The sequence below is a fragment of the Apis florea genome, unplaced genomic scaffold (genome assembly GCF_048593485.1).
Source record: "Apis florea isolate Af1SG1 unplaced genomic scaffold, ASM4859348v1 contig_3170_pilon, whole genome shotgun sequence".
NCBI classification, from domain to species: domain Eukaryota; kingdom Metazoa; phylum Arthropoda; class Insecta; order Hymenoptera; family Apidae; genus Apis; species Apis florea.
The window spans coordinates 5852502-5871819 of record NW_028256714.1 but is presented as its reverse complement, the minus strand read 5'-3'; the positions used below and the strand labels follow the sequence as shown (position 1 = coordinate 5871819).

Genomic DNA, 19318 nt, shown 5'->3' with positions numbered 1-19318 from the left:
AACGAAAATTTTCGTGAAAAAAAAAGAAAAAAGGAAAAATTTTCATCGATATGTCGGCTAATGTATTACACCTGTGATAAAACGAATTTTTTTTTTTTTTTTTTTTTTTTTATTATTATTAATCAGGCATCAATTTTCCCTTTATATGGAACAAGGGTGAGCTCTAGGCTTTGTTCTCATATTCGAGTAAGTTGGTTAAAAATTTTCGAATATAATTAATTAATTATTTCTTGATTACGAATGAACTATATGAGAAAATTTGAATAACCGAATACTTGAAGTTATTTACTTCTTCAAATAATAATTAATAATAATAATATCCACATTTGAGGTGAAATATCTTATCTTATTTCTATCTTATTGTTCATTTATTATTTTTTGTAACATAATAATTATTAGAATTCTACATTGTTTACATTGTAGATAATTAAAATTTCATTTTCACATATTTCTGGAAAAGTGAAAAAGAATAACGGAACGAAATGAATAGATTCATTAAATTGAATGATCTGAATTATTACACAAATAAGATGTAAAATATATCTAATTAATGTAATTCTTTATCACGAATTATAAAAGTTAATGGCGAACGATCAACGATGGGAAAGTGTACGATACGGAAATAACTTTAAAATAGTAAGTAAAAATAAATACGTATTCGTATTCGTAATCCAATCCCCATTGTATTTAACGCTAATAGCCATGCAATGCAAATACAGTTGAACGTAAGAAAACTTCATTAATGCAATTCCGTCGCATTTGCCGCTTTGATCTTTCTCGAGGAGTAATTGCTCATGGTTTTACGTTTCTTCGCGAGTTTTAATAAGATTCGTGTAAAGAAATATTGATAGATAGAAAAATTTGAAAGATAATTGTAAAAACAAAACGCAGAAATGGTTGTTTATTTCTTAACTTACGACCAATTTAATTTTGCATCGAACGAAACGGAAGAGAGATAGAACGCTCTGTCTTCGTCACATGTTCCATCTCCGTCTCGTTTCATCTAATGGTGCAACATTATCCAAACTAATTGAAGGACAAATCCATTCGAATAAGTAGTTTTCGGATAATCGGCCAGGAAGAAGATATTAAACAATTTTCAGAAATTGATGTTTATTACATAAAAGGGCAAATACGTTCCTATCCAAATTTTAATCGATTTTTATTCTATTTTGTATAAATATGCTTCGACCAATTTCTCCTTTTTTCTTTTTTTTTTTTTTCTTTACATTCAATAAGCCTGATTCACTCATTGATTTATCTCGATACTGTATTTCAACACTATATATTCGAGAAAAGGAAACAAAAATTGATATACAAAAATGTCGGTTAAGAATTATTCGTTAAGAGAGAGGTTATGTTCGTCACGGCACGGTGTGACAAAGACAGAAATGTTTCGATCCATCTTCATCTCACTTCACTCTTAACTTAAATTATACTGCATACTTCTGTTATCTATTTTCGCGTCCAGGATCCATTTTCCAAAGATATCCTCGACTATATTAATCTGTATCAACAAAATGCAAATGAAGGTAAAAAAAAAAAAAAAAAAAATAAAAATTTACGTAAATAATAACATGGTAGGGGATGAAATTCCGATGCATCAGAATTCTTCGGCGGGAAGAATGTTGTTGCTTGCCTGCACGAAAGGAATAGTCTCGTTTGCAAAGAATTTTTGCAAGCGAGAGGGGAGAAAAATGTAAACAAAAATTTGAAAGTACAAAAGGAACGATAGGGTTACAATAGCCTCCTATGAATAAATTGCGATCGGCATGACCTCATTCTAAAGATCTCGATGAGATAACCCATGTACACTCGACTCTTTGCCCGCTCTTTGCCCCCATTTACTCGTGATGTGTGTAGGTCATCAGGGAGGGGCGACGAGGAGGCAACAATTGATGCAACAAGAACGAGTACCACTTATTCTCGGTTCCGCCTCTATAAATAAGTTTGTACGGTGATGATTTGATTTGTCGAAATTATTTTCACGCTCGATTGAACCGTTAGATCATGTTTCTTCAAACATAATTACGAAATGCGTATGAATATGCATGCATATAAATGTAAATCCTTTTTTTTTTTATTTAACAGGATGGAACTCGAGTTTAAATCGGGGTTAAGAGCGATCCCGTAAGGTCAAGGTTCATCGAATTTGAATGTTGAACGAACAGTATTGGGATGTAAAAGTAAAACGTTGCTGTAATTATATCGTGCAAAATGCGACAAAGTAAGAAAATGAAATAAACTTTTTAAAGCGTTCTCAGAATTCTTCTTTTTTTTTTTTTTAATTGCAAATTGTGAATTGTGTAAACGTTTCTCATATTTCATCTTTTTGAATTCAATTTCGTGTTTTGCAAATTTTATTGAAAATAAAAAAAAAATATCGTTAAAATAACGTTAATTTAGAAGAGAAATATTATTATTGAATATGAAAATAAAATTCTTAATTTTTAATTAATTTAATATAGGCAAAGAAGCAAATAGATGAAAATTATGAATATTTTATCTATTTGTCGTTGAGTAGTCGTTTATTTATTGCAATTTATAAATTTGTAACATTAAAGAATTTATCAACATATCATAATTTGATATACAGACTTTTAAAATCAATTGTGATTCGATTCATCTTCATCTTGATAGATCTTTTTTGTTCGCATAAAAGATTGTAAATTTACGACACGAATATTACAATAATTCCATTCCCACTATCACTGTTTGAATAGCTTCAAATCACACGAATCGTAGGCGTAATTTCCTCATCATTCTGTTTCGACTTCTGAACGGAAGGAAAACGAAAAAAATAACATTAGGCACGCGTTGATCGCCTACAAATGGCATCGTTAATGATATGTGTAAGCGGACTTTCATATGGCGTGATTGCGCAACGAATAAGAAATTGTGTTCTTTAACAATTTATCACTATACAGACACGACTCTGCAAACAACGAGTTAATCCTAAATTTTCTTCCAGATAACATTTCAATCAGTTCAATCAGTTCAACTAAAATATTATTTGAATTTAAAATGTATTAATGAAATTATAATTTTCGTCAAAGTTGAATTTAAAATAACGAATTTATAATAATTAATGAACAATATATTCATATACGAAAATATACGATTATAATTCAATGAATATATAAAATAAAATGATACGTGTTATCTCGCAATAACAATTTTTTCTCGATAACAATTTTCTTTCACGCTTAATTACACTTCGATTATATTTCGAATGTAATAACATTATTACGAATTGCAATTACTCTGTCTCTGCGATTGTGCTTTTTTTCACAAAGAAAGAAGCTAAGAATTATCGAATTCATGACTCACGAAAATTGCCTAAAGCAGACTTCCTATTAGCTGAATAATCTTGCATCTGTGTGTGTATAAAGCAACTTGTGTTTTCTCGACACAAAGTTTTCTCAGATATTGCACCAAAAGGAAACGAATGTCCACGAAGAGAAAGAATAAAGCATATACTGTGTATTCGAGGAATAAAGTAGGTTTCTGCCTCGTTTCTTCTTTGACCAAAGTATGAAAAGCAAAGTTTTTCTTTTTTTTTTTCACGACAAAAACTTTTAAATACTCGCAGAAGATATTTCTCTCTGAGTAAAATGTCTTACATTCTATAACGAGTAGAAGAAATCTATGATACGTGTTATCTACGATATTTCTTTAAGATTATTCATAAAATAAAATATACGAAAAATTTGTGAAGAAATGTCGCAATGAAAATATCATTTTTGTATTAAATATACAAAACGATAGTTCAAAAATATAAATACATGTAAAGATTCTATATATTGTTAACCCTGTATTGAACAAATTTTAGAGAAAAAGGCAGATATAGTTTATTATTAAATACTTTTCGTTTTAGAAAAAGATAAAAGAGATGTTCTCCATTTTGAAAAAATTAATCTGATCATATTTCGAAAATGTCGGAAATGAAAAAAAACACGTGTTTTATATTTTTATTTTTAACACCTATTAAATTTAATAGCCTGTTCTTTCTTTTCATCATTTATATAATTCATAGAAAAATTAACAGTGAATCTAACTAATAAAATTTAATTGAGATTATTTTTCATATAGACACTATATAATTTTCCTTTTGCGTGTCAATATAGATACCTTTACTATTTCTATTTCTACTCGTGATGATTATAGTTGATTATTGTATAATTTTTAAATTACTCTGTCAAGTCAGAGTTCGTTATCCAGGGAATTAAATCTAATTGAAGAAAGGAACGATGATGGGAAAAAATATTGAACAAATTATTGAAATTCCCTTTCATAATTAAAATGATAAATGGTTAAAGGAGTATGATACAATTATATAGCACTTTCTCTGAATTAAACTAGTTACATAGACCTGTGGAGAAATATTTTTCCAGAAAATAAAGTAGCTCTGTTAACGAGCCAGCAGTTCGAAGAAATGTTCTCTCTAATTTCGATTGCATATTATTTGAAGCATATGTATTACAAAAAATTGATATCAAATACGTATAAAATATCTAATAATAAGAAAGTAAAAAATTAATGAAGTGAAAATTATTGAAGTGTGATAAAAATAAGATTAATCGATATTCAATATTATCAAATATTATAATTGAATTATTTTATTTTTGGCAAATATTTAAAGAAATTTTTAATAAATAATTCACATTTGTGAACCTTCGCAATTTATCGCGTTCAATTTCGATTTAACATTTAGACATTTTGAGGCATTTTCAATATTACTTTAAAATTACTTCTCACGAATTGTTTCATACGAAAGGTGAATTAAATATATTTGTAATTAAATCATGTTGTTTGATCTCGATGAAAATAACTAATTCTTTAATATAGCATCAGATATATATGATCAACATTTATTATAGAAATCCTCGATTTATTACTCGATTTCCAAATAATCTCAAATTCCTTTAATTGACCGAATAAACAATCCAACTGATATTATTATTATTTGAAATAAACCTCGGATCTGATCAACGCTTGCTTCAACTTCAAGACTCTTCCTATTTTCTAATTTGTTATTTTTCCAAAAATTCTGAAATTCCTTCAACCAATATAAAAAAAAAAACCACACACACACACGCAATCTCAATTGAAATCGCATTTTACGCTATTGAAATAATTATTTCTAAATCGTCATACGAAATAATCTACCCCTATCTTTATCGAGAAACGTAATCACCATTTCCCCCGATTGGAACGAACTCGAGACAATCGTGGCTTCCTCGAACGATTATTAATCACGTCTCTCCCCGAAAAAAATCAATTCGTTCGTGAGTTTCACAAAGCTTTTAACGATGGGGTTGTAACGACGCGAGAGTATTGTGTCTCCTCCCGAGAGGAAGATGACTTTAATGACTTCGTGAAAGGGAGTTATCCTCGGCGCAACAACCGCCGCTATTATGCTTTCTTTCTACGCAAAAGGGCGTAAAACTAATTAACTTGAGCGCACCTTCTTCAAGAACGTAGCCGCCCAGAAGAATATAATTCGTTGAACGTCTGGTTACTAGGAGATCCATCGAGCAGTGAAACGTGATACAATTTCGTCAATTTTTCCAGTTCTCGTTATTAACAATTTTCAACTGCTTCCTCTTTTCGCCGGGAAGAGACGCATTTCAACTTTTCAGAATATCGATACGACTATATATATTATATCAGTTTTGATGAAATCAAGAAATTTTTCCACGAAGCTTTATTAATTCATTTTAAAATGAATTTCGTAATTGAATTGAAAATTGTTAATTTTTAAAAAAACGCTTCTGTTTTGAGCAACGATGATCAATCTACATTAAAACTTAAGGAGACTACTTGAAATGATGTTTTATAACGATTTAAAATCCATCTAGGCTAAAAAAAATATTTATCACGATTTTTTAAAATTCACGAAGATATACTCGAAGAAATTCATTTCGATATAAAATACTTCTATTAACACTTATATTTCTCAATATACTCCCATTTGTCGATCTAAAAATCTTCTTAAAATTGATCAAGGAAGGACAAACGAAAGCACGTACGATATGTTCGAGAAGCTTGATGAATCAACCAACCAACCGTAAAATTATCTACTTTTCGAACGCGAAACCACATCCATCCGATCGTTAAAGATCGTAAAAATTCGCCCGATTCACCGAGCGTTCGTCTCTCGGTCACGCGAGCGACCGCGAAACAAAGGTTCTCTCTCTCTCGAAAGAATAGCCGCGCCGTAAAACGAATCTGCAACAATAAGTAAAATGACCTTGCGCAAAGAGGTCGACGACCGTTTAGCACGGCTCGCAAGATGCAACGCGAGGAACGCCTTTCTACAGCCTTGACTGCAACCTCCATTACGTTGCTGTCAGCTCGGTTAGCTCGTCACGTGTGAACGTGCGTCGAATGACGTGTTACTATCGCTCTACCACGGCATCGTACCACCACGCGTGTATCGGCTGCACAACTGCCCGTTATTGCGTGGGCTAGAATAGATATTTTTACGATCAACCGCTCGGCGACCAAGGTTTATCGAAGCCTGGCTGACTACGCGCCAGATATATAACCTAATACACCTAAGTTAATGCTAATTATCGCCGAGTTCGACGCACGCTTCGCCTACGTGTTACATATATATATATTTATATTGCAATTGGACGCGCGATGGAACACCTGGGATCGTTTTATTTATTTTTTTTTTCTTTTTCCTTTTCTTTTCGAGCATTTGCTCGATCGTTTGTTTTAAATGTTTCAACGTTTTGATTTGTACAAATGAAAAATTCTCTCAATTTTTATTTGACACGCGTTATTATTTTCTCCACAAATTATAACTCGATCTCGATCTAGGTCGGAGTTAACTAGTCGAATTTAGTTATGTATAGGTCAAACCACGATTGCTTTTGTTTTAATTCGAAGTGTGTCACTATCAGCAGAGGTATTCTCGTTTCTTTCTTACCAATTTTACTTGCTTCTATCGATTGAAAAAAATATTAATCCCTATGTAAAGTTTCTATATGTTCAATTTGCCTTTGTTGAATTCGTGTTTCAAAGTCAATTCTGAATACCGATAAAAGAAATACGAATGTGAAATATGTGTCGTTATCGAATGCAATAATTGATGTCGATACTCTATTCGACATAAATTTAAAAAAAAGATCCAATACCCATTTGTAGATGCTTTATAGTGAAAAGGATGGTCAATAATTTAGAAAACTTTAATATAAAATTATCTCGAAGAAATTCATTTGCAATTTCATTGGCAATTGGCATTGGAAATGAATGATCAATTGAAAGAAATTCAATCAACTTGAGTTTATAAATCTCTTATATATCGACGTGTATAATATATTTTCTTCCTTTCTTGGGAAAAAGAAACAATCGAAAGTCTAAAAATCTTCAAATTTGATATCGACATTTGTCACTTTTTGCGGGTATAATTTATTTTTCATCGCTGCAAATGGCGGTGAAAAAGCGCGCGAGCAATGCGTGGAACGCAATAAAAAGTCAACAGGAAACGTTAAAAAGCGTTCAACGGTGATATGGCGTATCGACGTGTGTAAGATTAATGAAAGAAACCATTTTGCCTTCAAGTAATATATTTTCTTGAACGTAAACGAACTTAAACACGTAATAAAAATCACGCCTGTTCTAACGCGTGTCAGGGCGATAATTTCGATAATTTGATTGAATTCGATCGGAAATTTGAATAGACAATTATAATACGAGGCACGCCACAAAGAATTTTCAATTTTCAACAAAAGACAAAAGAGCAAAAACGAAATAACGACCGATAATGAGAAAATGGCCATTCGATGTGACGAATTCCCTATTATCTCGTCCCTCGGCTTTTTTTTGTCGACGCAGTTCACAAGTGGAACTGCTAACACTGCTCGCACAGACAATTACTATTCTCATGCGATCCGTGAAACGCACAATAATGTATATCCATCGTTCCAACGTGTACATTATTGCGAGCGCAAATCTTTGCTTTCTTTGTTTACAAAAGTATGCACATGCACCATGAAATTATGTTATGATGTTTATCGTATATTATTTTCATTGAAGTCTGGCAAACGCGTGTTTAATGAAATAAGGGAGAAAGATTTGGAAAATTAAATTTAGAAAACGATCGATGCTAATCGAATCTAATCGTAATCGAATATTTTCATATGTTAAAAATTAAAATATTTTTCGTAAAATGATAAGTCGTTTTTTTTTTTTTTTTTTCAAATCGATTGAACAAAATGAGGCAAAAATTAAGTAGCTTTTGCGGTATACAACAACGATGATTACGTAAAAACTTGCTTCGAACATGAATTTACATGAGATCGAATGTTAAATTCCTTGCACATAATGTTACATGTGTCAATAATTTATTTTTTTTGAAAATATCGTGGATAAAGAAGAGGTAGATTAAAATATCGAACAATTACGAATATATTATTTAAAACTTGCTTTAATAAAATTCTGTGATATCATAGTTAAATTCAATTTAAAAACCTCTTAAAAATCAACAAAAAAAAAAAAAAAAAAAGATACTTTATATAGAACTCATTACACGCACACAAACTTTCATTAAAACCGCGATAATTATCGTATTAGGTTACCTTACAACGCGACTTACGCGATCAATTTCGTGGCGCGCTACGATCGGTCGAAATATCATTAGCTTCGAGTACTATTCGAAACCCGGATGTGGAACGAAACACGAATATCGAAATTAACTCGTAAATTAAGTGCATATCGAACTTGATCCCCTCTCCTTGATGACGCCACCTCGAACTTTGGCGAATTATAAGGTCTTCGATCGAAAACAAAAACGTCAACGACCCATTCGAATTCGGCCAACACGGTCGAAACGTCATCCTGCCCCGGCTATTTAGCGACCAAGTGGCTGTCCACACGCGAACGAATGACGTGGACGGATGTCGAACTGAATTGGCGCAATGACCATAACCAGGGTCTAATGCGGCAATGGATGTGCGACCTTTTCCTTGCCCGTTTAAAAGAATGGAACGAAACACGACACCGGCTCGTTGCACACGAAAGAACTTGATGGCAAACGATCCGTATACGTGTGTATTTGTGTATTTGTACAAGCGTGAAAAAAAGAGAAAGAAAGAAAGAAAGAAAGAAAGAAAGAAAAAACGAGTGAGAGCGAAAATTCAGGAAATTCTCGGTAATTGAAAAACGCGTCACGACGTTTGTAACGTAATTGCGATACAACGTGCTTTTTAACGGAGAATGGTGCTGAAAGTTAGAATGATTGGGCAGTTATTTCGTGATGGAGGAAAAAAAATATATAAATGAGAGCTCTTCTTAAGCGAGCGTTTTTATTCAAAATGAGAATGGATAAATAATGGATTTAATTTTGCTATTCGCGATAATTTCAAGGATTTTAAATTGTTTTTTTCTTAAATCTTATGTTACGTTGAAGAGTGCTCGTAAGAAAGTTTGTGAGGCACATATAATAATGTGTTTGTAATTGACAAATTAACTTTATTATAAAAATTTTAAATATTTAAATCAAAAGTCAATGTTATTTTAGATTTCATCAAAGATGTAGTTGCTAATTGTTTCTATTGTATATATTGTATATGTAATCGTTGAAAGAATTTTATTTTTCTCGGAAAATTCTAATCAAGAAAAATCTGAGAAAAAGCAGAGAGTATATTCAAGTATAAAGTAAAAAAAGGAACGTGCTCTTTCAAAGCACGGTGATACGAATTTAAACAGCGCGAAAGGTATATGTATATGGAATATACACGTGTGTAATATTTGATATGATAAGAAAATAAAATTTACAGCGAAAAAGATTCGATATTTTCGGACATTGAAAAAACATGCGTTTGATTCGTTCTTTCGAAACACTTTTTTTTGTCGTTTCAGACTCATAATATTTATTTCTTTATAAATGCTTTATAAATAAATATCACGCAGTTAATGTTTAAATATTTATTAATTATTAATCGAAACAAGTTTTCGTAATGTGTAATAAAGAAAATTGTTTCCATTCTAAATTTAAGGATAATTTATAATTTACAAAATAAAAATTAATAAATATTTAAATAATATATGTTTATAAAACAAACTTTTTTAAAGCATAACAAACAATAAAAGTAAAATTTTCACACGTATCAAACGAAAGGGAAAAGATAGAATTCATTGTAATCAAAACGAATATTTTACACTCTCTTCTCTCGTTTAAATCCCATTGTAGCAATAATCTACACAACATAATAAGGTCGTAACAATCTATTGCGACCTTGTTTCTTCATATGTATAAGCATAATATTACATTTTTCTAGTTTACTGACTATTCCAATCGTTTTGCAAAAATTTGAGAGGAAACTTTCATATTGCTTATCACACAAATGATAAAAACAGTATAAGAAACTGTCTTCGATTTTTTAATTATAAATTAACTTTTTTCTCTTTCCAACCGCATTGATAATAAACTTAAAACTTTTTTTTAAAATTTTTGAGGCCAATATAATTTATTTAATGATAATTAAATAACGTTCTTGTATATCACTTCATAATATCTAAATACAATAATTATGCACGGATTAAAAGTGATCCATCTTTCAATTATTAAATTACTATCTATTTCTATTAAAAAATGGAAAAAATATTAAAAAAAAAAAAAGATATCTAGGAATAATATTACAAAGAATAATATAACATTCGATATTGTAGTGAATCCCATCTTTTCCTTTTCGTTTGATACGCGTGAAAATTTTTATTTATCCCGCTACAAAAAAATTTCTTTTCAATATTATTTAAATATTTATCAATTTTTATTTTGTAAATTTCGTTTTCCATGAAAAATTCGGTATAAAATAACGAGAAAAATTAAGAAAAATATCTCGATTCAGATCAGCATTCAGATAATTTTCCTATGCGAGATTTATTTTCATCTCGAGACTCCATCCATCGAGATTTATGCGCATCAGAATTTTCTCATGGTCTACAATGCCATTGAAATTCCTGACGCGAAGCGAACAGAACAAAGATACAACTCGCGTGTGTCTTTCTCCGATCATTTTCTCGGTTGCATACCTTTTTACCGATGCTACTTTTACTTCCGAGTCTAAAAAAAGCGATTAGCAGGATCCTAAGTTCCCTTCTTTTTTTGCATCACGACTGCATCATAAGTGTCAATCTATACAATGACGTTCGTCCAATGACGTTCTAATCCATCTAATTAGTGCCAAATCGCGTATGTATGTAATTCACGTATATAACATATGTGTGGATACGTCAGAGTAACATCAGGCTTCTTTAACTGCTAATTATTTCTTGGGCTACTTCTGAGAGAGAGAAAAATTTTCATATTTTCTCTACTCAGAAGCTATTTTAACAAGTGAACATTCTATTGTATCGAATAATGTGAACAGATATCTTTCGACAAATGGAATTTTATATTTAAAATTGGTGTATTAAAAACAAAACTATTTTTAATTATATAAATATTATTATTACGACTCTTGAATTTTAAGAAAAATTTGTGGCCCAAATGATCTTATCTATTAGCTGGAATAATGGAGGTTGGTTGGATCGAGAAACATTTGCGGTCCAAACGATCTTGTCTCTCTATTAATTCAAATAATGGAGGATAGTTGGATTATGCTCAAATACGAAAGGAATATATGTGTGCATGCATTATACATGAATGCTTCAATTGTATTCATTTCCTGGAAAGTTGAAGCTCGCGTTAAGGAACCCAATACGATCAATAATATTGACAATAATGTTATTAAAAAGATATTAACAATGATGTCGATAATGATATTTTGAATATTTCGCTTAATCCGTTTTAAAATCGCATACAATCAATGATATTAACAATATTTATTCATATCGATTTATCGATAATAATATTAATTGTGGGCGAAATTAATTTTTTGATAAAATTATTATTATTATATATACAAATTGTATCTACTTGTAATGACGAAAATTTTTATACATGCGTTAATTTTTCGATCCTTTTTATAGATATTTTTCTTTTTTACCTAAAAAAATGGTATTACTTTTATATGTAATATTCATCAAAAGAATATATATATATATGTATACGTAATGGTATATAAAAATAGTAATGAGATATCTCTTTTTTTTTTTTTTTTCTTATTCAAAGAATGAATTTCGCATATTACGATCGAAGAAAAAATTTAATCTTCACATAGTTGCATAAAACATAATCATTATCGAAATCATTAGCGTAGCGTTGCCTTCAAAGAATCATTTACCTCTCCGGTATAATGAAATAATTGCACGGCTATTGCTGTTTCAACATGAGCGTTTCTGCGATTGTGATCGTTAATGAGATCATTGTTTCTTGCCAACTACGGACATTCATACATGTGTAAAAAAACGAAAACAGATCTATCATTTATTCATTCGAATAATTAAGAGAAATTGTAAATTTAAAAAAATTAGAAATAAAAAAAGTGGAAATAAAATTATGTACATTCAAGTTATATTTATGATAAAAAGATAATAAAAGGGCAATTTTGATCGAAAAGAATTTGATATATTTAAAAATAAATATATACTTCTTTAAATGGTAAAATAAAAAGTTAATTTTAATATGATTCAATACAAAATTATAAAATTATTTTGAAAATTTATTGAACTCAATTAGATATTTACTGTATTATGATTATATTTATTTTAGCTAATTTTAAGTGTTTAAAAATAAAAAATTTCAAAAATAATAAATTGTAAAACAAAATCAGATTAGAAATCACGTAAACGGCTGAATTTATGAATTCTTAATGAATAATGATTCTTAGATATTAAAAGTTATTGTGTATGGAATAGATATATAAAATATTATAAGTATAAAATAACTACGTATTACATATTACATATTAAATATGCAGATACATGATACAAAGTAGATGTTATGTATATTCTTAGATATGCAAAAATCATTACGTATAGATTAACGTTACGTATTACGTATATACGTATGTGTTATATATTAAACATGGTATAAAACTTTGTAAATATATTTCACAAAAGTTATAATACATATTATAAAAATTATAATATAATAACACAATTATATGAGAAAAATTATGTATTATATTTCACGATAGAAAAAACAATTTCTATAATTTCAATCTCGAAAATTTTCGTTACAAGCTCAGAACTTCGTGTATCAATCTCGAAAAACCTTACAGGTATTACGATATATATATTTCTCGAAACCGGTTTCTCAGGATATCAAACAAAACAAAGAAAAGATAAATATGGGATAAAGAACATACCGAGTAGGGTTATCGCCGACGAACTGCGACTTCTCTGTGTGAAATGGTGTACCAAACGTCATAACAGAACAAGTAGGCAATCTAGGTTGCTGTCGTTTTTGAGAGTTCTTGCCGCTCCTCTGCCGATTCTCGCTATCGGCCGAGTTTTCACGACCGCCGAATAGTTCGGCTAGTCAGCTGATCGCACGATGTTTCATCGCTTCGCTCACGGTACGCATTATTGCTGGAATTTTTCTGCGAATTAGGCCTTTCCTCTTACTCGACTCGCTGTTGTCCCCCGCGAGAGATTCGACCTTTAAAACGTATCAACCGACCACAATATGGTGTGTAAATTTGAATTGGCGTTCAATGTTCAGAAACGCGTGCAGCCATACACTGTTCACTTTTCTAGCGGCGTAAAACGAGTCTGGACAGGCACAGAAACGTACGTGTCTTCCTGTTGGATCGCTATCCCACAACACAACAGGTCGTTCTAACGTGCTTTCTTGTCACGATCTCACTTGTTCTGTTTTTCGATGATTTAAATTTTAAACGATACGATAAAATGTCTCAAAATTCGAGAAAAGATCGAAACAACGTTCGAAAGTATCGAGGCGAGAACACAAAGAGAGTCACGATGTCACGAAATTCCGCAGTTTACTAGTGTCACAAGTAACGGTATAACGCGCGGCCAGTAAACACAAATCATGCACGGAAATTTAACGAAGCGTCGACACTGGTTGGACGCAGCAAGTGCAACGACCTGTCATTCGTTCTTTTTTCTCTTTTCCGTTAATATCCAAGCTCTCCGCTTTGTATTGAACCGAACGTTTTTCACAGATGTCAAATTACATGAAAATATCCACGATGGAAACGAATATATCCAAGTCGGTTGTATATATGAGAAGCACGAGTAGCCGATGAAAACCGATTAGGACCGAACCGAGCCGAAGGTAAAGAACCGACTCCTACCACGTCTAGCATCCGACTGGCTCCGAGGAAAGCTGGTCGACGGATGTGGGAACATCACCTGCCCCCCTTAACCCCTCGTCCCATCACTCGGGACGCGCCAACGCACTACTATACGGACCATGTCACTATCCTCAACCCTCTGCAACAGCATGCTTCTTCCATCGGTATCGGACGGTATTTCAAAGACGCATCAAAGTAGCTCCTTTTAAACTTATTCGCATTTCTCTTGTCCCCTCGAATCCCTTTTCTCGTCTCTTCTAACGTAAATTTGAATCGCGTCATAGACTATAATACGACCATGGTTTTTGTTATATCTTTCGATGACGTCCTATCCTGGATTAGGGTATTTTAAAATTTTACTTGAGAAAAAAAATTATTTTTAAATTATTTCTTTATCAAATTTATGATAATTTCAAACAATAATAGGAAATAAAGGATAACGAATAATAAAGTTCGTATAAAAGGAAAAAGTGTGTAAAATTTAGATAATTTAGAAAAATTGTTTTTTGTTGAATTGAAAAAGTTTCGGAAAAACTATTCCATTACAGAACAATACATTTCTACATTTTTCTAATAAAATTAAATATTAAAATAATTTATTTTTCAAATGACACGTTATTATTCAAATAATTATTAATAATTTTTTACTAATTTAATTTTCAATTCTAATTTCTATCATATTTCCATAAAGAAAATTTTAATCGTAACAATATTTCAATCGATCCTGATAATTTAATAGAAAAATAAAATTCAAATAAAAATTTATCAATGAAACAAAGAATAATTTCTCCTTGTAAAAACAATTTTCGAAAATATCCTTCTCTATGTCGTTTAAAACATATCGTGCAAAATACCATTTTAATTGTCAGATGTTGAAATAATTTTTTTTTAATGTGATATAATGCGTAACGGTCACGTAACGTTTAAAATTAAATGAACATAAAATATTATGTCAATTTCGTTATGTGAAAAAATTTTCTAATCAACGCTACACGAAATATCCGTACGAAACACGCATCATTGTTAAAAAATAATCGGAATAAATATCAATGAACATAAATTGTTCAATCAACAATATAATGTAATCATACATCGTGTCCCATATAATTATGTTGATAACGGTAAGTTATCATTGTTACGTGAAAATACTGCAGCAATAAAATGCTAGTGTAAAGTCACGCAAAATCATACAGCAATTCGAAGTAGTATCATAATATACGTGATTATTTCTATGGATAATTTCAAACATGAAAATAATACAGTCTTCCATCGTAAAACAAAAAAAAAAAAAAAAAAAAAAAACGGCGAGATAAAAAGAAAATGAAAACGTATTTGCAGGTTGTATTTATAGGTTATAGAAACAAAAATAGAGCGTATCGCGTAAGCTATACGAATTTTTAATCACTTAAGCGCGAATCCTTTCGAGCTCCAGTTTCGCCTCGAGCATCATCTCTTCTTTTCTCGTTTAGTCTCTCTCTCTCTCTCTCGTCGGTCGACTTTGTCTCTCCATACCTTTTGTTGCTTTTCCAAAGACAGAGTGTGATCCGTTGTTGAGGAAACGATAATAAAGGGAGCGCATTGATTTCGGCGGAATGCACACGCTATATATCGATTTGAAAAGGAAACAAGAACACGAGAGAGTGGCAGGCTAGAAGAATTTCTAATACAGCTGGTGTTCTCCCCTTTACAATGCGTGTTCAGTTCTAAGTATGATAATGAAAAGAACGGTGGTGGTTCTTTTTCGTTCTTTTTTCATCGAATATCTGTGTATACTTTTCTTTTTGCCAATCATTCTACAAGATTTATATATATAATAGCAAAGTAGATAATTTTTGTAAGAAATTTTTTCTTTTATAATTTTTTCAATCTCTTATGAGATATTTCATTTTTTCCAATTAAGCTAAACACTGTGTGCGTGTACATCACAATTTACAAATAAATTAATAAAATAATTCTATTTTGAAACGATGTTGATACAATAATATATATATATATAAGAGAGACAAGATAGAATTCAAGAAAACTTAATTACATAATTGCATAATTTATTTTCAACATAATCACGTGTATAACTTTTTACGAAAATTACGACATTCCATTGTTCTTCGAAAAAGTAGGGCAACGTTAATTTACTGTATGCAACGACGTTACATTTTTATACGCGAGAAAGATAGATCTTCCTTTTCTTAAGTTCATTATAAATAAAATCTCCAAAAGTTAAAAGAGAAAGAGCATATTCACTCACTCTCTATCTTATTATTGAATCTTCAATTTTTGCCCATCAAGCGAAAAAGAATCTCAAATTATTAAGGGCCACTATCCGCTAGAACCAGATTTGATTGAAAAAGCAATTTTAATCTTTACTTTTGTCAGAGAGAGAGAAAAAGAATTGGAATTTTCGAAAATAAATGCGTATATACATTCTCGAGAATGAATAATCAAAAAAATATCGTTGACGAAATTTATTAATGACGCATCTTTTGCCACGCAACCCACGTCAAATCTTAATTTCATCTAAGCATGATATTTCTATAAAAATATGTATTAAAAACGATCGATACGAAGGGTTGGATGGTTTAAAGATCGAGTGGTCTCGAAAATTAATAAGTGAAAAAAATTAAATTTAAAAAAGGTCAATCAATAATTTTTTTAACAGTTCATCGACTGTTAAGTCACTTGCACGATCAACTGGCCGAAATTATTTGACATTTATCGCTATATCGAGAATAAGATTGATCAAAGTTTGATTTCAACGGGGTGGACAAAGCTTATTCATCGAGTAAAATTATTATAATCGATGAAATTGTTAATCATTTTTTACATTGGTGGAAACAAATGTTGTTAGTAAGAATTATGTTTTTCTTCCATTACTACAATGTAATTATAAAAAAAAGGAAAATTCATATTCCATTCGATATTTTCCTCCGTCTGATTCATTTACTCCAACATTTCCAAGTTTCAAAACTATCGCAAATTAGTAGAAGGGTTGGTAAAAGGATCTAGCAAACAAACATCTACTTCTGTATAATTTCTAGAAAGTTTTAGTGTAGTCAGTACTTGGTGTAGTTTTCGAGAAATATTACAAAGAGGAAAATCGACAATTGATCTCGCCAATTTTCCCCTCAATTTCGAACAGTTTAAGTTCAGCGTTGCGCCATTCAGAGAATAAATTTCGCCTGTAATCTCGAGCACGGAAACAAATTGCACCCTTTGTCTTCAGAAAGTTTCCAAGTGTATCCTGTAATCTTTGGCGGTACAAAAAAGAAAAAAAACAGACGTTTCTTTTTAAACAGTGAGTTGATACCGAACGATCAATGGAGTTTGGCGAATGCTAAAACTCGAAAAATAATCGCTGTAAAAGTAAAAGGAGACACGTGAAAATTTTTCAGGTCCCTCGAGTGGAACTCGTGGGTGTTGAAATCTTCGATCGAACTTGCTGACCGAGATGTTTGCAAGGACGGTGTTCTTCTGCAGTTGCGGATTGCACGCATGCAGGGATGCGAATTCAGAAGGAAGCGCATTAAGATAATTATTGCAAAAAATGCTGGAAAAATCAACGTCCTGAATAGGCGTACCGTGAATCCTCCTAATCTTCTAATTATATTTTTCGATTAATTAAATCGCGCCGTTTTCCAAACAAGCCCACTGACCGAATATACGAATATCTCGTTCAGAAAGCGTCAAACGTGTAAATTAAATAATACGTAAGTGTTTGGGTACTTTCATTTCGTGGTCGAGTTCAAAGGGTCGGTTAAATTAGATTATGGTTTGTTATGTCAATGATTTATTTTGGTGTCTGGTGGCTTTAGAGAAATTACGAAAAAAATTACTTGCAATTATTGTTGATTCAATATTTGGAACAAAACAAGAAATATAATTGAAGAGATGTATGTATCTTTTAATTGATAATTACGTTGAATCGATGTATCTTTATTTTGATTTTTTTTATATAAATTTCGAAAGCAAATGAGTTTTAAAAATCGTGTGAATTATTAAAAATAAATTCGAGTCTTTGCAACAAAATACTTAAATCTATCACGTAGCTAAAATTTGTTCAAATATTTTCGCCACGCAGTGGTGATATACTATCGTATTTCAATCGCAACAACGTTTTCACAAATATTATTCCATTTTATTGAATTGATATATATATATACGTATGTTGATTTTCCATTTTGATAAAATAAACAATTTGAAATGAATCGTCCATCTTGTTTAAAATAATTTCATTTTTTGCTCTTGTGTGTAAATTTAGAAATCGATGCAAAATAAATAATTACACCAATCAAATGTAAGATACGTCTGTTCTATTCTATCAGCAATATAATATGTATATAACTGGTGTATAAATTTAAGAAAAATTACAAATACAACTATTTGTATAAAAAATATACTTTTGAAATAAATTGTACATTTATCAGTAAAATCGAATTTCAAATTACAATATAAATCTCCATATCAAGTCGTTATGAAAACTGAAAGATGAAATTTTATATATATACAAATAAAAATGCTAGTGGATTACATAACAATTGTACAACATTCATAAACAATGTAAATCTAAAGCTGTATATATAAGTTTCGAGTGAAAAGTTAGAAAATTTGAAAAATAATTTTAGAGATTGAAATAAATAGAAGCAATTTGATTTTTTCAAATATATAATCATTTTAATTCAACAGTAGATATAGTGAAGTTAGTACTACTATATCTATCACACTTTACTACTCGTTACTTTATTTTATCTAAAATTAAATTGCTCACAAATTGAGAATAAGTTCAACGAATATTTTGACACATCATCTTTTATATTTGTTTCAATTTCTATGTTCATTAAATTTTCTATCCACAGTAAGATTATTTTAACGTCCAGGTTTTACTAAAAATGTAATTTCAATGTTAGATCCTTTAAATGTGCCTTATGGAATCACTCTAAATTCCTCTTTTTTCCTGAAAAATTGAAACAGAAATCATCTGCCCACATGAACGTTCGAATTTCTGCCTGTGGATGCTAAAATCTTATATTTCATCCTAAAATATATATATATATGTTTCAAGAAAAATAGCCTAAATATTTTGTAACGAAAACATTTTTCCAAATACG

The 19318-nt window shown here is 30.7% G+C and overlaps 1 protein-coding gene across 7 annotated transcripts in view; it reads right to left on the bottom strand.

Moving 5' to 3' along the window:
* LOC100866260 (uncharacterized) overlaps nucleotides 1–19318 on the bottom strand; it is a 97955-nt gene that overhangs the window by 63397 nt on the left and 15240 nt on the right. The window contains exon 1 of one of the 7 annotated variants that reach the window (XR_015292544.1): nucleotides 13266–14140. The exons of 5 other annotated variants lie outside the window; for them this stretch is intronic. Coding sequence is in view for 1 of the 2 variants with exons in the window: in XM_086909978.1 (XP_086766104.1) it covers nucleotides 13266–13327 (62 nt within the window). In the remaining variant the exon portion in view is untranslated. Of the gene's footprint in view, nucleotides 1–13265; nucleotides 14141–19318 lie in introns of those variants that run through there. One more of the 7 variants, XM_086909978.1, reaches the window with a different exon arrangement.